Source organism: Semicossyphus pulcher, unplaced genomic scaffold (genome assembly GCF_022749685.1).
Source record: "Semicossyphus pulcher isolate SPU_LCO1_2020_fin unplaced genomic scaffold, fSemPul1.0.p SCAF_16, whole genome shotgun sequence".
Classification (NCBI taxonomy): Eukaryota; Metazoa; Chordata; class Actinopteri; order Labriformes; family Labridae; genus Semicossyphus; species Semicossyphus pulcher.
Window position 1 is genome coordinate 18,567,267 of NW_027211670.1, and position 18,083 is coordinate 18,585,349.

Sequence of the window (18,083 nt, forward strand, 5' to 3'; positions counted from 1 at the left end):
CTATGGCCTGCTTTCAGCCTGAGCCTCTTTATCCTTGCTGGCCTGGCAGCCTGGATCCTCTCTGCTCTTATCTGTCTCCTCCATAGATAAGCCAGGATGGGCAAGTGTGCTCTAAATGCACCCTATGGTGATTACCAAGTCTCAGGGAGGCCACTGGAGAGGACACACAGGCACACACATGAACACTGTGTTCGATAAACTCTGCAAGGAACATCACTGTTCATGAACTGAATCCAATGAGTTGAACTAGTGGAAAACATTTATGTCTGCATTTAATTCAGCAGATGCCTATAAAGATTATTAATATGAATATTCTCAACAACCCACTAAAGATTTTAAAGCTTCAACTTTAGGAACAAACTATTCTCCCTTTTCGTCCTTCAGTTCCTGTTTTACACGCCGCTGCTGCTCACTTCTCATACAATTTATATGTGGAGGAGAATTTAAGAGCCTCAGAGCTTTCAAGCTAATCTCACAGTCTTCATTAAGCGAATGGAGCTGGCTCAGGTGTGGATCAAGATGAAAACTGAATAATGGAGCTTTGTGATTAGATTTTCTCGTCACCGTGCACGGCGCTGCTTCCAAGGATCAAAAATGAACCTGTGTGCAAAAATGTAATATAGGCTGGTAGTTTTTCTTTAATCCATATGATAAAATGATCCCTGCATATGCGGCAATATGTTTCGCAGAGAGCCTGTATGAAAAGATGGACGACATGAAAGGTCCCTAAAAGTGAAGCCAAACCCTCTCTATCGCCCCCTGCTGATTGGCTGCAGTATAGGTCATAAAGCCCGCCTCCTCCATGTTAACAGATGGGACATGAGTCAAACTATAAAATCAAAATACACGCCCAATGAATGTTTCTCAAACATGGTTTCTGTCATTATAGTTAGTTCTTATCATTCTGATTTATGTCCAAGTGTTCATTTTTCAGTTATTTGATGCTGTAAAAAGGATGATTGACAGCTCTGTTGACAAATCCGGCCCATGCAGCCAATCTGTTCCGGATTCGCAGAGTAGAGGAGGAACGGCAAGAGGAGACGTTACTAAAACAATCACTACAGTCAGGGAAGTTTTGATACCTGTGAACGTTAACCTTAGACCAACACAAGAAGCTGTTCTACTGTTAAATACACCGACGTGCGGGATCTTTGCTGTTTTCTCGGTAAGTGAAGTGTGTGTTTTAGCGGAAGTGGCTACAGTGGCTCCACCCACCGATCTCTACTGCGCAGCTCTGGCTCCAAATGACGTCACCACAGGATGGCAGCGCCCGACACAGAGGCTATTTTGGCATCAATTTCGTACAATGAGAGCAGATGGAGACGCGTCGTCCATCTTTATATACTGCCATTGGTTTCGCACCAATATTCAGTTTCTTAAAATGCCATTGCATGTATTTTACAGGCTTGACTTCTTGGACGCCCACATTTCTTGTGACAATAGCAGTTTTGCAGGAACTCCCATCATATCTCTCCTGTTATTGATGTTCAGCTCCTGTCAGGCCGCCCATCATATCTCTCCCCTTCCCGACCACATCTGACTCTCATCATCCAAAGGCACTCTGCCAACACGCCTCTTTATCTTTGGACCCTCAAGCAGGGCACATCGCAGCTTATCAAAGCAGCGGCAGCACACCTCAGCGTCGCTGTGCTGAGGTACAGCCTGGATACTCTCACCTCCTAACTAAAAGAATCTCTCGCTCGACTACTCACACGTGACAATATTTGAAATATCTGTTTTCACGTTTTTTTATCACCTGTGGGATTACCATGTTTGACCACCTCCCATATAAACGGCATCTGTCTTCTATTAGTTGAGATGTTTTCCCTTCTAACTCAGACGTCTCTGGCTGTGTTCGCAGGGGTAGGGACGCCATAATTTAAAGAAACAAAAGGGGACATTGTGATGAGATAAAACATATTGAAGCACTTTGACAAAAACCTCTTTTGCATTTAAATTAAACCATATTTTTCACATTGATTTAAATCATCAATTTAACCATTTTTTATTGTATTCCCACACTTTTTAGCATCTTTGCAGCCATCTTTATACTAAAGTCAACATTGAAGCCAGCACTATAATCACCAACAGGAATCAAACAGGAAAACAAAAGTCATATTACTTCATGAACACATAAAAACTAAAAACAATGAAGGTCTGGATGTTTTAGCCAGGGCTGCCATATGTTTGGCCTTCTTCCTGCAAAACACTCTCAATCTCAATGCTCCCTTAATGAAACGATTAAACAATTGCAAAAATAAAAACACGTTTAAAGAAATGGAAAGTCCCTCGCATTTATGGTTTGTGTGATATCACGCCTTAAGGTCCCTGGGTCCACATCTGCTTCATCTTTTACACCACCTATCTCTGCCTCTTTGTATTGACCTGATAAATCAGCCGTGCTCGTCCACTCCTGCCATCCCTCAGCAGTCGGATAGAGATCTTTCCAGGTCTGTGTTTTCCTCCTATCAGGTCTCATCATCTTTAAGGCTGCTTTCCCTCTAAGGAAAGAGACCCACTGTGAGTTTGGCCCTTACGATTTATCCCTCAGAGTGTAGGGTGTGGCTTAAGGTAGGTTTATAAAAATTCTATCTGCTTAAATCTGTGCTAAAGGCATTATGTAAAAAACCGGCAAACGGTAGAGCCAATATACTTTCCACAGGCGTTAATTAACCTCCGCTTTCCATACACTCCAGATCACTAATGTACACCGTTAGATCAGATGAAAGGAATAAGTGAACTATTCAAATGGTCTTCTTAAAGAGGGTTAAGGTGAGCACACAATAAAGGGTTTATGTTTAATCAAAATCACACGGCTAAAATTGGAAGAAATGAAGGATTTTTTTTTTGTCCGTTATATCCCTCTGAGAGCCCATTGTGATAAAAGAACACCAACTAAAGCACTTGATAGGCAAATGAAAAGAAAAGCAGAAGCAAAGAGCTCAATTAGTTTAAATGCAGGGAATTTATGAAAGGTCCTTTTGAGGGTAAAGATCAAAAGAATAACGCTTCAACACTCCAAGGCTGAGCAAAATGAAGAGGCATGTTAAACGGCTTCCTCCAGTCAGGCGCTTAAATGGTTAAAGCACTACCTTAACAGGATTCTGAGGGTCAAAATAATACAACAAATTGATTACTGCCATTGCCCTATAGAGACACTCAGCAGGATGTAAATAATTTAATCACATAATGAAATGATCATGTATAGAAAGAAATACCTTACCCTTATGTAGCCATTCATTATCTATACCCACTAATGGGTTGTCACTGTATCGTGTCACAGGAAAGACGCATGTAAACAGACAACCATTAATTATGTTGCCTTCAAATGTAGACATGTTTAACAGGAAGAGTCCATATGAACGGCGCTCTCTTGTTGCATTCGTACGCTCTGAATTGATATTTATCTGACAGTCTGTATTCAGACATCGCAGAAGCCATTAATGATTATTTCTGAGTGGGTGGAAAGTGTATAATTGTAGTTATTACAGTTTTCCTTCATGTTGTAATATGTCCAAGAAAAATGTTCATATTCCCAACAGCACATCTCTCAATACGCTGCTGCATTTTCTTCATTATGTTACCTGCTTGCTAGCTTCATCACCTGTTAGCCTAAGTGGTCTCTAGATGTTGACAGTAATGCTAATTTGGTTGCTATCGTAGCATATTGTGTAAATGACTTCCAATGTCATAACCATAGAGCTAACGAGTTCAATTTGAGGGCAACAACATTTACACAACCAACAGAACCTATATGTGTTTGGACTGTAGGAGGGAAGCCGGCAGCTACAGGAACAACATGCTAACTCCACACAAAAGCACTCTAGCTGGTCGTCCAATGGATAAAAAAACTGGCTGTAAGGTAACAGTGCGTTCCAAAGCATTATGCTGTCCCATACTTTATCACAATATAAAGCTGCATTTTGGGACATTAGCGCTTTGAGCTCAATGCTGATTCTAGCATGCTAACATGTTCACAATGTAAGCATCAATCATCAGCAGTCTCGATTTTCATGTGTAATTTTGTAAAATGTCTAAGGAGAATGTTGATATTCCCAACAGCCTGAACTTTATAGTCTCTTAATACGGCGTTGCATTTTCAGCATTATGTTATCTGCATGCTAGCTTGTTAAACTGTTAGCCTCAGTGGTTTCTAGATGTTGACAGTAATGCTAATTTGGTGACTATCCTAGCATATAGTGTAAATGACTTTTAATGTCATAACCATAGAGCTAACAAGTTCAATTTGAGGGCAACACATGTATACAAATAATGGGAAAGTTGGAGTCTCCAACCAACGGAAGCTACATGTGTTTGGACTGTAGGAGGGAGACCAGCAGCTACAAGAAAAACATGCTAACTCCACACAAAAGCTCAAGCTTGTCGTCCAGCAGATGAAAAAAAACCTACTGTAATGTAACATTGATTCCAAAGCATTATGCTGTCCCATACTTGTAGCTGTACTTTGGCACATTAGCGCTTTGAGCTAAATTTTAGCATGCTAACATGTTCACAATGTAAACATCAATCACCAGCAGCAGCCCAATCAATACTGTACACAAAGCGATGAAGACTTATTTTTAATATAAAAGCTTATTGATTATACCGACTAGAGGCTTTGCAGATATTGGTTTTAATCAAATGGACTGTCTATGCTGAACCCTGTTTGATCAATTCGACCTCCTGAAGACCTAGTGAGGCTGAACTACAAAGAGTCTACACACAATACAGGCTTTCAAGTACCCTCTCTCTTTGTTCAACCTGATAGTGCTAAAAGCATATGCCCCAAAACTACTTTGAAAAAAACATACAGCAGACTGATTCTTTCATTCAAACCAAACAATCAGACATTTGACTTCAAACCGGAGATAAAAAAGCAGAGAGTTTACCCTTGTGCTGAAAGCCGTGAACGGACTGCTGTCTGCGTGTCCAATGGGATGGGATATGTTGAAATCGTGGCCACAGGTGCCAGGAGTAAAATTGAGGTGTTCAGCTGTGTAGATCCAGTGAGTCCCATCAGAGTGATCAGCAGATGGTTCCAGTACGTAGGATTTGCCTTCCAGGGAAATGAAACCCCTGCAGAGAGAGGGAGAAGTGCATGAAAACATCGCTCGTAAGTCATTCTCTATTTATTTTTCTAGGATCCAAATAGTGGAATTTCACTGATATGAAACAAACAGAATATAAATGAGCGACATGCTAACATAATCAGAATAGATTATGCATAGTGAGTAGTTAGCACATTTATCAGTCAATATCATGCAGAAGAAAAACAGTGGCTAAATCCTTGAATTAGCATTTGATGATGGAGTGGCAGAAATACAGCTTAAAGAGTAATAGTATCTTGTAGTTTTTCTCAGTAATGTAGCCTTTGTTTCCTCTTTCTCATGTTTTCACAGTGGCCGCTGTAATTTAACGTGACATCCTCATGCAGTGAGCTTGGATAAACTGTGAGATTCTCATAAACCTTGCACAATATTCACAACCACATGAACTCATAAACCCCCAGAAAATCCTGGACACTGCCAACCCAAACCAAGATCAATTTGTCTCAGCGAGCCATGCAATATGTGAATCTGTGAATCTGTCACTGTGCGGACAGGTTGCAGAAAAACTGAAATAAATAGATAAATATTAAGACCAAGGTCAGCAGCGAGGGCTTAATAATCAGCCGAAAATCACTCGGCAGAGGGAGTAGACGTTTGGCTGGTTAGTGAAAACATTCCTGATGGTTTCCAATGATATTAATGCAATCATTATTCGTGTCTGACATCTGCAAACAGAGTGCTTCCAACACTGAAATTCATCACTTAGGAATTTCTTACAATATGTCAAGTTTACTGCTTTTCAACAGCATATACAGCGTGTCTTCTCCAATTACTTATGTGGCGGGATTCTGTTCCATTGGCATGCCACTGGTCAGAGCTTAAGACTTGAGACTTATGACTAGCTAACATTTACAGGACAATTCCATTTGTCTAAATACTTTATTTGGTCTTAAAACCTGAAAGTGAGCACCAGAGAGATCAGTCACTCCTTTTGAGTGAAAGACTTGCTCGATAAGTACAGTGGCTTTTCCACATAAGTTTATCTAAGCTTGGACTTTGTTTGAAATCTTCGGGATCATCTGACAGCTCATGTTTTTTTGCACAATGGAACTTCTTTTGAGTGATTTTGATAATAAGACGATAGCAGCTGACTTGGACTTGACTTTGCCAAGGCTTTTGTGTTGCAGTGAAGACGATTATCACTGGGACCGAGTCATGACCAAGACCAGAGTGTGTTGAGACCAATACAAGACAGAGGCTATGAGGGATTTAGGCCAGGTCAAAACAAAGAACAAAGCAGGATGAGACCTAATCATTACCAAGACTCAACCAGTGTGAGTACAACACTGCGTGATGCACATACAATAACATGGAACATGCAAATCATAGGCAGTCCTCATATTAACCAGAAAGATCCACATTTTCATAACATCACCAACAGTAAATGTATATTTTCTGACACTAGCTTGAAGTAAGATAACTATATGAATAGTTTTATTTGGTTCGTCTCTGCAAAATCCCGAGTCCTGTCCCAGTGCATTACAAGATGAGACCGAGACCTTCAAAAAGTGGTCTCGAAACCAGTCTTAACACCAAGACCGAACTCAAATAACTCAAAACTACTCGGCTTTTGTCTTGTGTCTTCATTTGCAATTTGCTCATGAGTCCTACCACAGCAAAAAAAGCTCGATCCTGCCGTTTGGGGCCTTTCCTGTGTTAGGGTTTGCATGTTCTCCCAGCGCCTACGTGGGTTTCTCTTGGTGCTTCAGTTCAGCCCAAATGTTAGACTAATTGGCAACTCTAATTTGCTCATTTGTGAATGACTGACCACCTGTACAGGGTGTAAACAGCCTCTCTACTAATGGCAGCTGGGATTGCGTCCCCTCAGGACCCTTAAAGATAAACAGGTAAGGCTAATAGCTGTATGGACTTGTGAATGACTTGCCTTCCCGTGAACTCGTTCCTAATGACTAAGAACACCTCGAGTATTATATCAACTGCATTAATTCTCCCTGCGTAATGCAAAAGACCAGTGTTATAGTCAGAATAAGAGATTTAAAAAAGAGTGGCTGGCAGACTTACTTAACGCCAGAACAAGTACTGAGGCTGACGTCCGAGTTGACATGACCCTCCACCTCACCGTGGTAGTAGCAGTTTGCCTGAGGGAGCACAAACAAAAAGACTTGGTGTTTAAAATTCAACACAGGAAAAATTGAAACCAGTCTGAAACCTGACATGTCTTAAAGTTTAAGTACAGCCCAACAACGCCGGTCCCGAATGATAACTGTGAAGTATGAGCGAATGAACTCTCCGGGGGGGCGAGTCTTAGCAGGGTTAGCAGGAGCCATTCATACCCATCACCACAACCTAATGATGGCTGACGTCTCAGCGGATTTTCACATTTCCCCTGCTTGCTGTTGGGTTCCCAGGTACCCACTTTCATGGACCACCTGTAAAGCTGCAGCAGGGAGTAAAGAAAGTGAATTAATCCCATGTTTATTGAACCAGGCCTGGCAGTGAGAGGGCGGGGAGGAAGTGTCTGGTTTAGAGTGAAAACAGCCCCTCTGCTCGAGTTAGACGGCCTTGCTCAGGTGAGGTCTGACCAACGGACTCTCCCTCACTCTGTTCTGCAAAACAACCAAATGTGAGTTTTCCAACCCTCTCAGACTGGCTCTAAATATAGGATCCAGGCAGTAAATTTAAATATCCGGCCTTCTCGCATGTGGCGAACCTGCTGATGTTGCATTTTACATGTCCAAATGGGTTTCTGGTGTTTCATGTAACCTTGCTTGGTCTTGCATCACAGTGCTTATTCACAGTAATGCTGCAATAAGACAGATAAATCTAATGAAAGTTTTCTTACTTCTGAAATGAGCTACTTAAAACAGCATTAATAAATGCTGTCTTTCAGTGTTCGACCACAAACAGGGTTGTAGGAGTACACTTACTGATTCTGAATGCTTAAAAGATTCTTCATTAAGTTAGATTAGATTTAGCCTTCAGTGATTTGGTTATTCATAAGGTAATATTAATGGCTGCACCCATTAATATTTGTGCAACTGGGTTTATTTATAGTGATGGACCAGCAGAGAATTATCAACTGACTCTGTGTTTTATCGTTCCAACTGTTTTTCATTTACATCCAGCAACTTACAGCTCAGCTACAGAATTGGTAAAATAACAGCTGTTTTCAGCAAAAATGTGAGTTAGTGAGCTGCTGAATATAGAGAAGAAACTAGCCGCTGAACAAACAGACCAAGGAGAGTTCAAAAATTGATTATTGGACTTACATTAGTTGGATCGCCGGAGAATTAGCTCCAAATGAATGCTAAGCTCTAAACCTGCTGTACGTGTAATAGGGCAACTGTATGCTAACACATTTGATATATAACTGCTTTATATGGCAATAAAATGTCAATTTTATATTTACAGGTTGCGTTGCTGCTGACAGAGGGCGAAAGAATTATTGAGTAGGCCTTTTCGAACCTCAAAAGAACAGAAGTTAATGTTGAAAGAACCACAATGGTTCTTTTGGACGTGTAACACCTTGGAAACATACATACCTGAAAGTTGTTTGATATTTTTCCATAGGTTCAAGAATTTTACACCAACTTGGAGCCATATCCAAAATGGCAACCATGGTTAGGGTTAGGGTTAGGGTCTCAACTGTTTAAACATTAAAAATGTTCTTGTGTTGCAAATATATGGGCCAGACGTGGCCATCAAACAGCCCTGGGGGGTTTGGCACCGTGTAGTTCCTAGAGAAACATACATACCTGAAAGTTGTTTGATATTTTTCCATAGGTTCAAGAATTTTACACCAACTTGGAGCCATATCCAAAATGGCAACCATGGTTAGGGTCTCAACTGTTTAAACATTAAAAATGTTCTTGTGTTGCAAATACATGGGCCAGACGTGGCTGTCAAACAGGCCTGGGGGCGGTTGGCACCGTGTAGTTCCTAGAGCACCTCTTCTTCTTGTATTCTTCGTACGGGATGGAAATGAAGTAACGTTGGTTCACCACATCGATCAAAGGTCCGTAGGTGTAAAGCAGGCTGTTTAAACTCTTTAAAGATTAATCATTTTCAATCAGTTTCTTTTAAGTGTAAACTGGCCTGGAGTCATCTTATAAAACCAAACAGCTTTTAGGTTTCTTCCAACCCAAATTTGGCAAACAGTCATGTGGCATATAAACAGAATTTGTTGGCGATGGGGTTGAAATACGGATTTGGCTATCCAACCCAACCAGTAAAAACACAAAATCCTATTCTGAGAACATTCAGGAAGTCGACCCAAAGCCTTGAAAGCCGACTTTCCATATCTCTACCTAGAGGTGTACCGCGAGAGGCCCATCCATTATAGCGAGGTATAAAGGTGCAAAGAAAGGACAGCCCATTACATGAAATATGAAATTGCAGTGTTACAGGGAGGAGCAGGGCTGGATTTAGTGCACTGACTTAATGCTACCACCTCATGTTTCTTTGATGAGATCATGACTGTGATGCATCGATATGCAGGATATGAATAGACTTTTTGTTTCAGAGGAGTCTGCAGAGAGAAATGGGAAAGGAAAGTGCTTACGCTTTCATATCTGAATAAGGAAGATTAATAACTAATACCCAGATTACTGTGGGAGGCAACCCCGGGTGTGAATATTACAATGTTGATCATAACTATGCACTTATTATTATTCCAAGTTAACGCTTTAATATCCATGCGGGTGATTCATACTCCCAGGAGATGCTTCTTCTTGCCGCACATGGCATTCATTTATTGTATTGATGTGGAATCAGATTTAGTGAGAGAGGGAGAGGAGGCAAAACAGACAGAGGGAACAGAGGGAGGGCTGACTAATGCTGAAGTCACTCCCAGCAGTACCTTGACTTTAAAACACACAACTCTAGATCCCATTCCTGGATCAGTGTATCAGTCTCCTCCCTGCCGGCAGGACAAATAAATTAAGTACGGATCAGTCTTGAAAGATGTGGTCGTTTCCAGGAAAAAGGACCCTCCCATGAAGAGTTGGCTGTGGTCATGAGAGAGGAATGAGAGGTCAGGAGATGTCTGTTAGTTCCCAAGCTGGTAGACTCTGAGCAGGTAGATACTGGGAGTTATTCTTTGGTCCATTCGTTTAATCTTTAATCCACCCATCTATCTAGAACAGGATTTATTAGCCTGTTAGTCACTTGGGAGTCATTTGGTGGTGACATAAGTTGAAAAAGAAGGCCATGTTTGCTGGTTCAAGAGTCTCAAATGTTAGATTTTGCAGCTTCCTCCAACGGAGATCTGCATTCCAATATTTCGGGATGTTCATAGAACAAAAGAAGCTATATGAGGGCAACACCTTGGCCTCTTGGAAACAGCGATTGGCATGTCTCATTCTAGCTAAACATTTCACCTAATGGTTAACTTATTTATCTGTATAAACTTGCAGCTACACCCACTGGCACACCAAGTCTGTAGGGACTTGGCTTGGGAACCGGAGGCCAGTTCAAGTACTGGTACGGACCAAGCTTGGAATTCGGGCTGGTAGCCAGAGCCAGGTCCTTTCTTGGGCAATGCCGAGGTGCTCTTGAGCGCCGAAACCCCCAACTGCTTGGGGTGCATGTCCATGTGCAGCCCCCCCACTCTGACATCTCTCCATTAGGCCATGTCCATTGGTTCCTGTATGTGCGTGTCGGTATTTCAGGCTCATGTGTGTGTAGCATGTTGGATTCCCCTTGCAGATTAATAACGTATGTCTTCTTCTTCATGCAAATGAAGCTGCTGAGATGCAAAACACATGTCAGACTTTGTTGGACCACAGAGCGTTGAGAGTGGATGACTCTCTATGTTTCAGAGTCCAGCCTGAGCTGACCAAGCTACAACTCCTCCATTGTCTTTAAGCTTTGGAATGGCAGCAATTCTGATGAGCCGGCCGAGCCCAGCCAGTGATTGTCCAGCTCCGGTCTCCCAGCATTCTCCAGTGGAAAACACAGTTCATTTTGATTGTGTGGGTTGGCCATTATTGAATTATATTAATCCCATCTTTTGTGGATTTCATCATAAGTAGGCCAGGCGTTTTGTACACAGACCTCACACGCTGTTTATTATTGTGCTTCCTGGGTATCTGCACAAAAAATGAAAGATTTAGACGTTTGCTTTCCAAACCGCAATCAATCAAATCTCTGAAATCGACTGAGTAGGAGGGTAGGTGGGTGCTTTGAGGCATAGAAACGGGTCCACATGGTCCAGTAACATTATGCTCATTCATTGCAGAACATGCAGCTTCCTTACAATGTTGCTGTTTCTGAACCTTGACGAAATTCTCTTCAATAGAGGGCTATTAATGGATCCATTGAAGATGTTCTCAAAGGCCTATTGTACTTAGAAGGAGGACATGTTTTGCTGGAAAAAAATCACACTGAGCTTAATGAAGACCAGAAATACCACAACACCAAAGACAATCTAAAGAAACCGGAAGAAAACCAAAGCAAAACTTAAATGGTTGGAGTAATAGGTATAATCTATGCAGTGATTAACTTGTAAACTAAGAAGTAAAAAGACTGACAATGCACCGTGTTAGAGCTGTTGTCATTTAACAGATGTATTTTAGACAGCAGCACCCCGCTCATGAATTCAAGGATAGGTGCTGAATATTTCACAGTCAGTGTGACTTCTGAAGTGCACTTCGATGTTCACTAATTCAATATTTTCTTGCCGACCTGCTCGGCACACCATTTTTCAAGATGGTTTTAAGTTTATCTATAATAAAAGACTCGAGCTGTTCCATAAAACTGTGTCAGTTCTCCGACCTCTGTCCGCCTTTTATTTCATCAAATATGAATCTGCCGGCAGAGAACAAAAATGTGTCCGCTCACCTACACTGGCTTCTTTACACGCTAGACCGCCCAATTCCAGGGGGTTTGAGAGAGGGTCGAGCTGCAGCAACAACGTTGCTTTACTTCCTCTCTGAGCTAAAAGAAGCACAATGAAACTGGAGGCAAAAGGGCAACGTGAGCGCCATTTATCTGTTTCTTTATATTGTTTAAATAATTTAATTTGCTGAAGTACAATGAGGTGTTTCATTTTTGGGAAATTTGTTGAATGTTTAATATGAGTTATTTGTGTATTTCACTTCTGTTAATTTTTGTTACCGTCCTGTGCGGCATCCGTACAGTCATGTGACCAGGAGACAGGAAGTAAGGTGTATTATTGTGAATAAAACAAGAACAGTGGAGCACGTGATTGTTTCAACGCGCTTGCGGACGGTGGTTACCGGGCCGACTCGACGCGTACAACAATCTCTTGTCGTCATGTTATCAAAAGAAGTGCTGAGAAAGATACGAGTAATGAAGAAGACTAAAGAATGCCACTACAGGCAACAATTCATGAACAGAAGAAGAATACACTGTAGATTCAAGATCAGAGGTTTATTGTGCCCACCTTATTAAAGAAAAGTAAATAAAAGGTTATTTAAACGTACCGTGAAGTTGTGAGAGCCGGTTACCGCTATGCCATCGTCCAGGTAGTGGGTTTCTGTGTAGTTACTTGAGAACAGGCCCCTAGAACAACATAAGCAAAAACAGTAGGTTAACCTAAAAGGCTTATTCCTAAAATATCAATCACGATGTATTAAGCTGTGCTAACACTGCCAGAACTAAATGAGAAGCAAATTCCTCTTTAGGAGAGAAAGCTTTAAATTCAGCAGCTGTAGGTCGAGAGAAGGAAAATGGATTGCTGTTAAATTTTCTATTACATCACATACATGCACCATGAGAAAATATTCAATATCAATCCATAAGTCATTCCATGTGATACGCTTGAGCGGTAATGAACTTACACGTTGCACTCAATAGCAGGTAATGAGCATGATAGACATGTATGATCTGATAAAAATGGGAATGGGGGGCGTTATGTTGTGAAAAAATCATTTTCAGTTGCAGGCGGGAATCAATAAAACCACAAAAAGACTCTCTGAGGTTAGCAAGTGATCCATTTACAGTTTATGTGTAGAAAGCACGATAAATCAACACAGCAAATCTGTGCTGCAGGCAAACACAGGGAGTTTGCTTTTCTCTTACGCTCTGTAAGAAAGGATGGATGGATTCAGAGACAGTGCCATGTAGGGCTACTAGCAAACCACTGTGAGGCTTTTACAGTGCTGTGAAGCAATCCCTCTGTGTTGTATAAGTCAACACAATGTTACAGAGTGCTAAATCCTGGGTGTGCAAAAACACGTCTTCTTTACATATAAATATTGACCTTTCAGTATTTCTTGTCAGCAAAGTTTAAATCCAAGAAGAAATGGATGCTAATGAAGTTAGCTTCAACATGCCATTAATCATCAAGGAAAGTTTTATAGCGCAATTCCTGTTTTGGAAAACAGTTAGCAATGTGGAGCTATCAACTGTGTGCTAATTCATCATATGAGAGAAACTTGATAGGAAAACTACTGGTATTTTAACATAAAATCAGCTACAAAGCTTTAGACTGAATCTCATAGCTTTCTTCAGCTAAATCTGTGGCTAAGTCCTCATGGAGATGTACAAGTACAAGAACTGGATCTAGTGGTATGTATTCATCATATTTTTCATGGACAGGAAGGAACCCTTTCAGCCCTTCCTGTCCTCAATTGAAATGCATTTTCCGCTCTCACTCACATTCTTTCCTTCAAGCATAAATAGCTTAATATGCTACGTTTTAATGCTTTGTTCGAACTGAACATATGGCCGGACGTAGCATAGAGGCGGATTATGCTACAAGGTTTTGGGAAAGGTTGAGAAGTTTCTGTAGACATTTTGATGCGTTCCATTTGTGCTGTGGCTTTGGGCCACCATTGGAATCCATTACAACCGCTGCGAATTCAAGCATACTACAGCTGCTGTCTACCAGAAAGCAGCAAACTACAAAGCCTGCTGTAGACTTTTAAAGTCTAACCAGAAGTTAGATTTTAGGGTTTTTACCCAGAAGGCTTTTGATAAACCACTCCAAGTTTAAATTTCTGATACCTTGCTGTTCCCAGTCTTAGGGCATTACCAGTAAAAGTGTGCTTAGGTATAACAAGTATGTAACATGAACTTCTGCTGCTTTCTCAACCTGGGGCCACCATTGTTGATTCAGTGGAGCCATAAGTGTTAGAAATCTCTTCCTCAATATTACCTCCTGTATTTGGCTGTCTCATACCACATCTCTGCTTCTGTCTGTTTGGCTTGCTAGCTAAGGCTGCTAGGGAAAGTTAGCTTGTGAAAGTTGGAAGATATTTGTGAGTAGTAGAGTTAGTAACGAAAAAGTTTTTAAATAAGTATTTAAGTAAAAAATATTTAACGTAAAACTCTATTATGAAGGCTGAGCCTGAAGGCGAAGCTTTCGATTTACCAGTTGATCTACATTCCAACCCTCACTTATGGTCACAAGCTTTGGGTAGTAATCGAAAGAATGAGATCGCGGATACAAGCGGCCGAAATGAGTTTCCTTCGGAGGGTGTCTGAGCTCAGCCTTAGAGATAGGGTCAGGAGCTTGGAGATCATGAGAGAGCTGCTTCTCCTTTGCGTCGAAAGGAGCCAGTTCAGGTGGTTCGGGCATCTGGTTAGGATGCCTCCTGGGCGCCTCCCTTTTGGAGGTTTTCCGGGCATGTCTAACTGGAAGGAGACCCCGGGGCAGACCCAGAGCTCCCTGGAGGGATTATATATCCCGTCTGGCCTGGGAACGCCTCGGAATCCCCCAGGAGGAACTGGAAAATGTTGCTGAGGAGAGGGATGCTTGGGTCACTACTGAGTCGGCTGCCACCACGACCCGGCCCTGGATAAGCGAAAGATAATGGATGGATGGATGGATGGATGGATGGATGGATGGATCTATCATGAACGGAAGTAGTTGTACTTTGTAACCTCCGAACTCAAACGTTAGCTTGCAAAAGAGCATGAAGTGTTGAACGTCACTCTACGCCAATGAGAGTAAAGAGCCTGTTTCAACCAAAAGATTCCACTCTTTTAGCTCTCCACCCATTGTATCTCCACCGAGCAGCTCTACTATAACTGTAGTTATAAATCTCCAAAGCTTAGACCCAAAGATGGATCAATTTAGGCCTGACGCACTGGCGGAAACCCTGGGCTTTTATGTTTGAACGCACAGAATAACCGCTGGACCATTCCATCTTGTCACTGCAAAGACTTCTTCACCTTCACACTACTCCATCAATCATGGCTGCCCTTCTTGTCACCTACAGAGATTACTGAACGCTGCTCTCCTTTCTCTGGGGAGGTAAAGGACACTCAGCAGGGGGTAAGAGGATCAACAGCCGAGACAGATCAACAATGAGCTGCGATCCAAAAAGAAAAAGCCACATGGACCCCTCCTGGGTTGATTATTCCAGCGTGAGCGTGTGTATTTGTGTCCGTAATTTAAATATGCGAGGGGACGAGTGTCTTTACGTGTACTGTACAAACAGCGAGCGCATGTACAGTACTGCACTACAGGACACCAGCAGATGGTTGGCTGGTGCTAATCCATAGCAAAAGGAACAAACCTCAGCAGGCAGCTGGATTCTCTTACTGACCTCACCGCTGACAACCCAGCTGGGAGTGTCAAATGTAACAACCAGGGGAGGGGGGTTATTTTGTTTGGGAGCTGTCAGCATGAGACACAATGCTTCCCCGCCCTCCACTCCTCTGCTGAGCCAAAGAGCTGGTAATAATCATTGGATCAAAGCGAGGCCAAAGAGTAGAGCGAGCCAAATAAAATGATGTGTTTCTTCAGTCTTAATTAGGTCTGCGCTCTCGGTCGGACACACAACCTCAACATCTGCCCACAACAGACAGCGGTGAGCGAGTGTGTCTGCCTCTCTGCTTGACTGTAACGCTCTGGGAGAGTGTGGGTATGAAAAGATGTTGCAGACAGCCATGTGTCATCCATATGTTGCTCTTTCTTTGTGACTTTCAATGAATGAGACGGGGGGAAGTTTAGTGTCTTGTTCAAGAACTCTAAGAGAGAACACATGGATGTTGATGGATATAAACCATCACGGTTGGGTATCTGATCAAATCTTAGTGGAGTACAACAAAAGGGTTTAGCCGATTTGATTAGTTGCCTCCTTAAATGCACAACCAACTAAAGTTTTCAACATAGACTTTATATAAGAAGGGGGCATTGCCTCTTGCTTTCAAAAGTGAAGTCAATGAAGAAGTGTCTCAAACCTGCATTCATTCTAATGGCCACCAGGGGGCGACTCCACTGGTTGTACAAAGAGGTCTGATTGTATGGATTAAGATGGGAACGTGACCCCACTTTGTTAATTTATTACTTAACAAAACATCTTCCAAATGAGTTTATGGTCTCAACATCTCTGCATCTATGGGACGTTTTCAGGAGGGGCGCTGTTGTGGTTCCCTGAGCCAATCACAGCGTACAGGTGAGTGTGGGAGTGGTTCAAATTAGCAACTGGGCCCCATTCAGACTGGCGAACATGGCGAAAGAGCGATGCAGAGTTGGCCTTCCTTCTGTTGGACAGGTAGGTGCATCAAACTGGGTAGGACAAGCTAATCGGTGGTTAGCATGCTAGCACAACGGTAACCGACGGTTAGCTTGCTAGCACAACGGTAACCGACTGTTAGCATGCTAGCGGGTCTGCCTAAATGCCGAACTCCAGGCTTCAAAAGAAGGGTTCACCATACAGTGGGTAACGTCACAGTTTCTTTTCATACAGCCTATGATTTGTAAACTTCCAATAAAGGAAAACTTATTCGAAACATAAGTCTTTTTTGCTAGTCATAGAAGTGGTTGTTACGATTGGTAGCAATGACTGTGACTCCGTTCAGACCTGGTATCAACATGGTGGATATGGACAGCCTTAAGTACAGATCACAACTGATCACTGAAGATGCATTTGAGGGGCTCGTTGATGCCAGGTGTGAACAGCTGGGCTTAGAGCTCCCAGCTTGTGATCGGATCACTGAGGACACGTGATAACACCAGGGCTGAACAGGCGTCTGTGGTGAAACTGATCTTGGCCACCTTAGCGATCCACTGGGATTTGTCACAAGCATTTCTTGGCTGCTTACACACATAATTAGAGACACAGAGCAAACATCATAATGCAAGCAAGATTAGTTTGTTTCCTGGCACTGGCGATTAACCCTTGTGCAAAATAAGGAAAGTATTATGCAAATGGTCATCAGATTAGCGAAACGGGCCAGTGTTTCAGAAGGGAAGTATAAAGAGACAGTACAAAGACAAGAAGGAATCTTGTACTAAAAACCAGAATATGGGAAGAAAGCACATTAAGTGGTGATCTTTTAATGCTCAGGATAAATAGAAGGAATGGTAACAGCAAGCAAGGCCTGTTGTAATTTTCATTTGGGTACCTGACTTGTGTTTTCAAGACTTTAAGAATTGAGAAGCTACCCTGTAATGTGCCACAACGTGATAAATCACCAAGTTAAAGTTGCAATCTGCACGACACACGCCTGAAATCATTGCACAGGAACAACATCCAGGAGTGCGTTTCACATAATCGAGTCCAAAAACTGCAGAATCACAGAAAACACGTACACAAAAACCTCCCGATGCTCATCAGCCAGCCGACAACACTTACCGCATCACCTCATCCCAGGAGTGACGGACCACCAGCGAATCTACAGTATGTGTTTAATTCCTACCGCCCTGCAAGGCAGCAGCTTCACTGTTTATCAATAAGTGGGAAGTTAATGAGGCGCGGGGAAAGGGGAGAAAGTGGGGGTCTTGCCCCCCATTTAAAATGCATTACCCATGGGATAGGCATCAAGCAGGGCTCCGTCTGACAGACGGAGTGTTGGCGGCGAGGAGAGGCACGACGAGTCAACAAGATGCCACGGCTGTTACGGCTGTTAATTCCACACCTGTCCTGAGTATAGGCAGCCTGACACTTCAACAACCAATAAATTAACACAATAACTGCAAGTGTGTCACAACAGGAAGTGGATATGACTAAGATTTGTGTTACTCTTGCATGAACTTGTCTTAAAGCTTTGACAAGAGTAGTATTTGTTAACTTCTCAGAATATGTTAGACGAGTACAA

At 42.3% G+C, this 18,083-nt stretch overlaps 1 protein-coding gene across 1 annotated transcript in view; it reads right to left on the reverse strand.

The window, feature by feature from the left end:
• LOC138593288 (disintegrin and metalloproteinase domain-containing protein 12-like) overlaps positions 1–18,083 on the reverse strand; it is a 91,507-nt gene that overhangs the window by 36,204 nt on the left and 37,220 nt on the right. The window contains exons 4-6 of the mRNA XM_069664229.1: positions 12,515–12,593; positions 7,131–7,207; positions 4,890–5,076 (exon numbers count right to left, since the gene is read on the reverse strand). Of these exons, the coding sequence (XP_069520330.1) occupies positions 4,890–5,076; positions 7,131–7,207; positions 12,515–12,593 (343 nt within the window). The remainder of the gene's footprint in view (positions 1–4,889; positions 5,077–7,130; positions 7,208–12,514; positions 12,594–18,083) is intronic.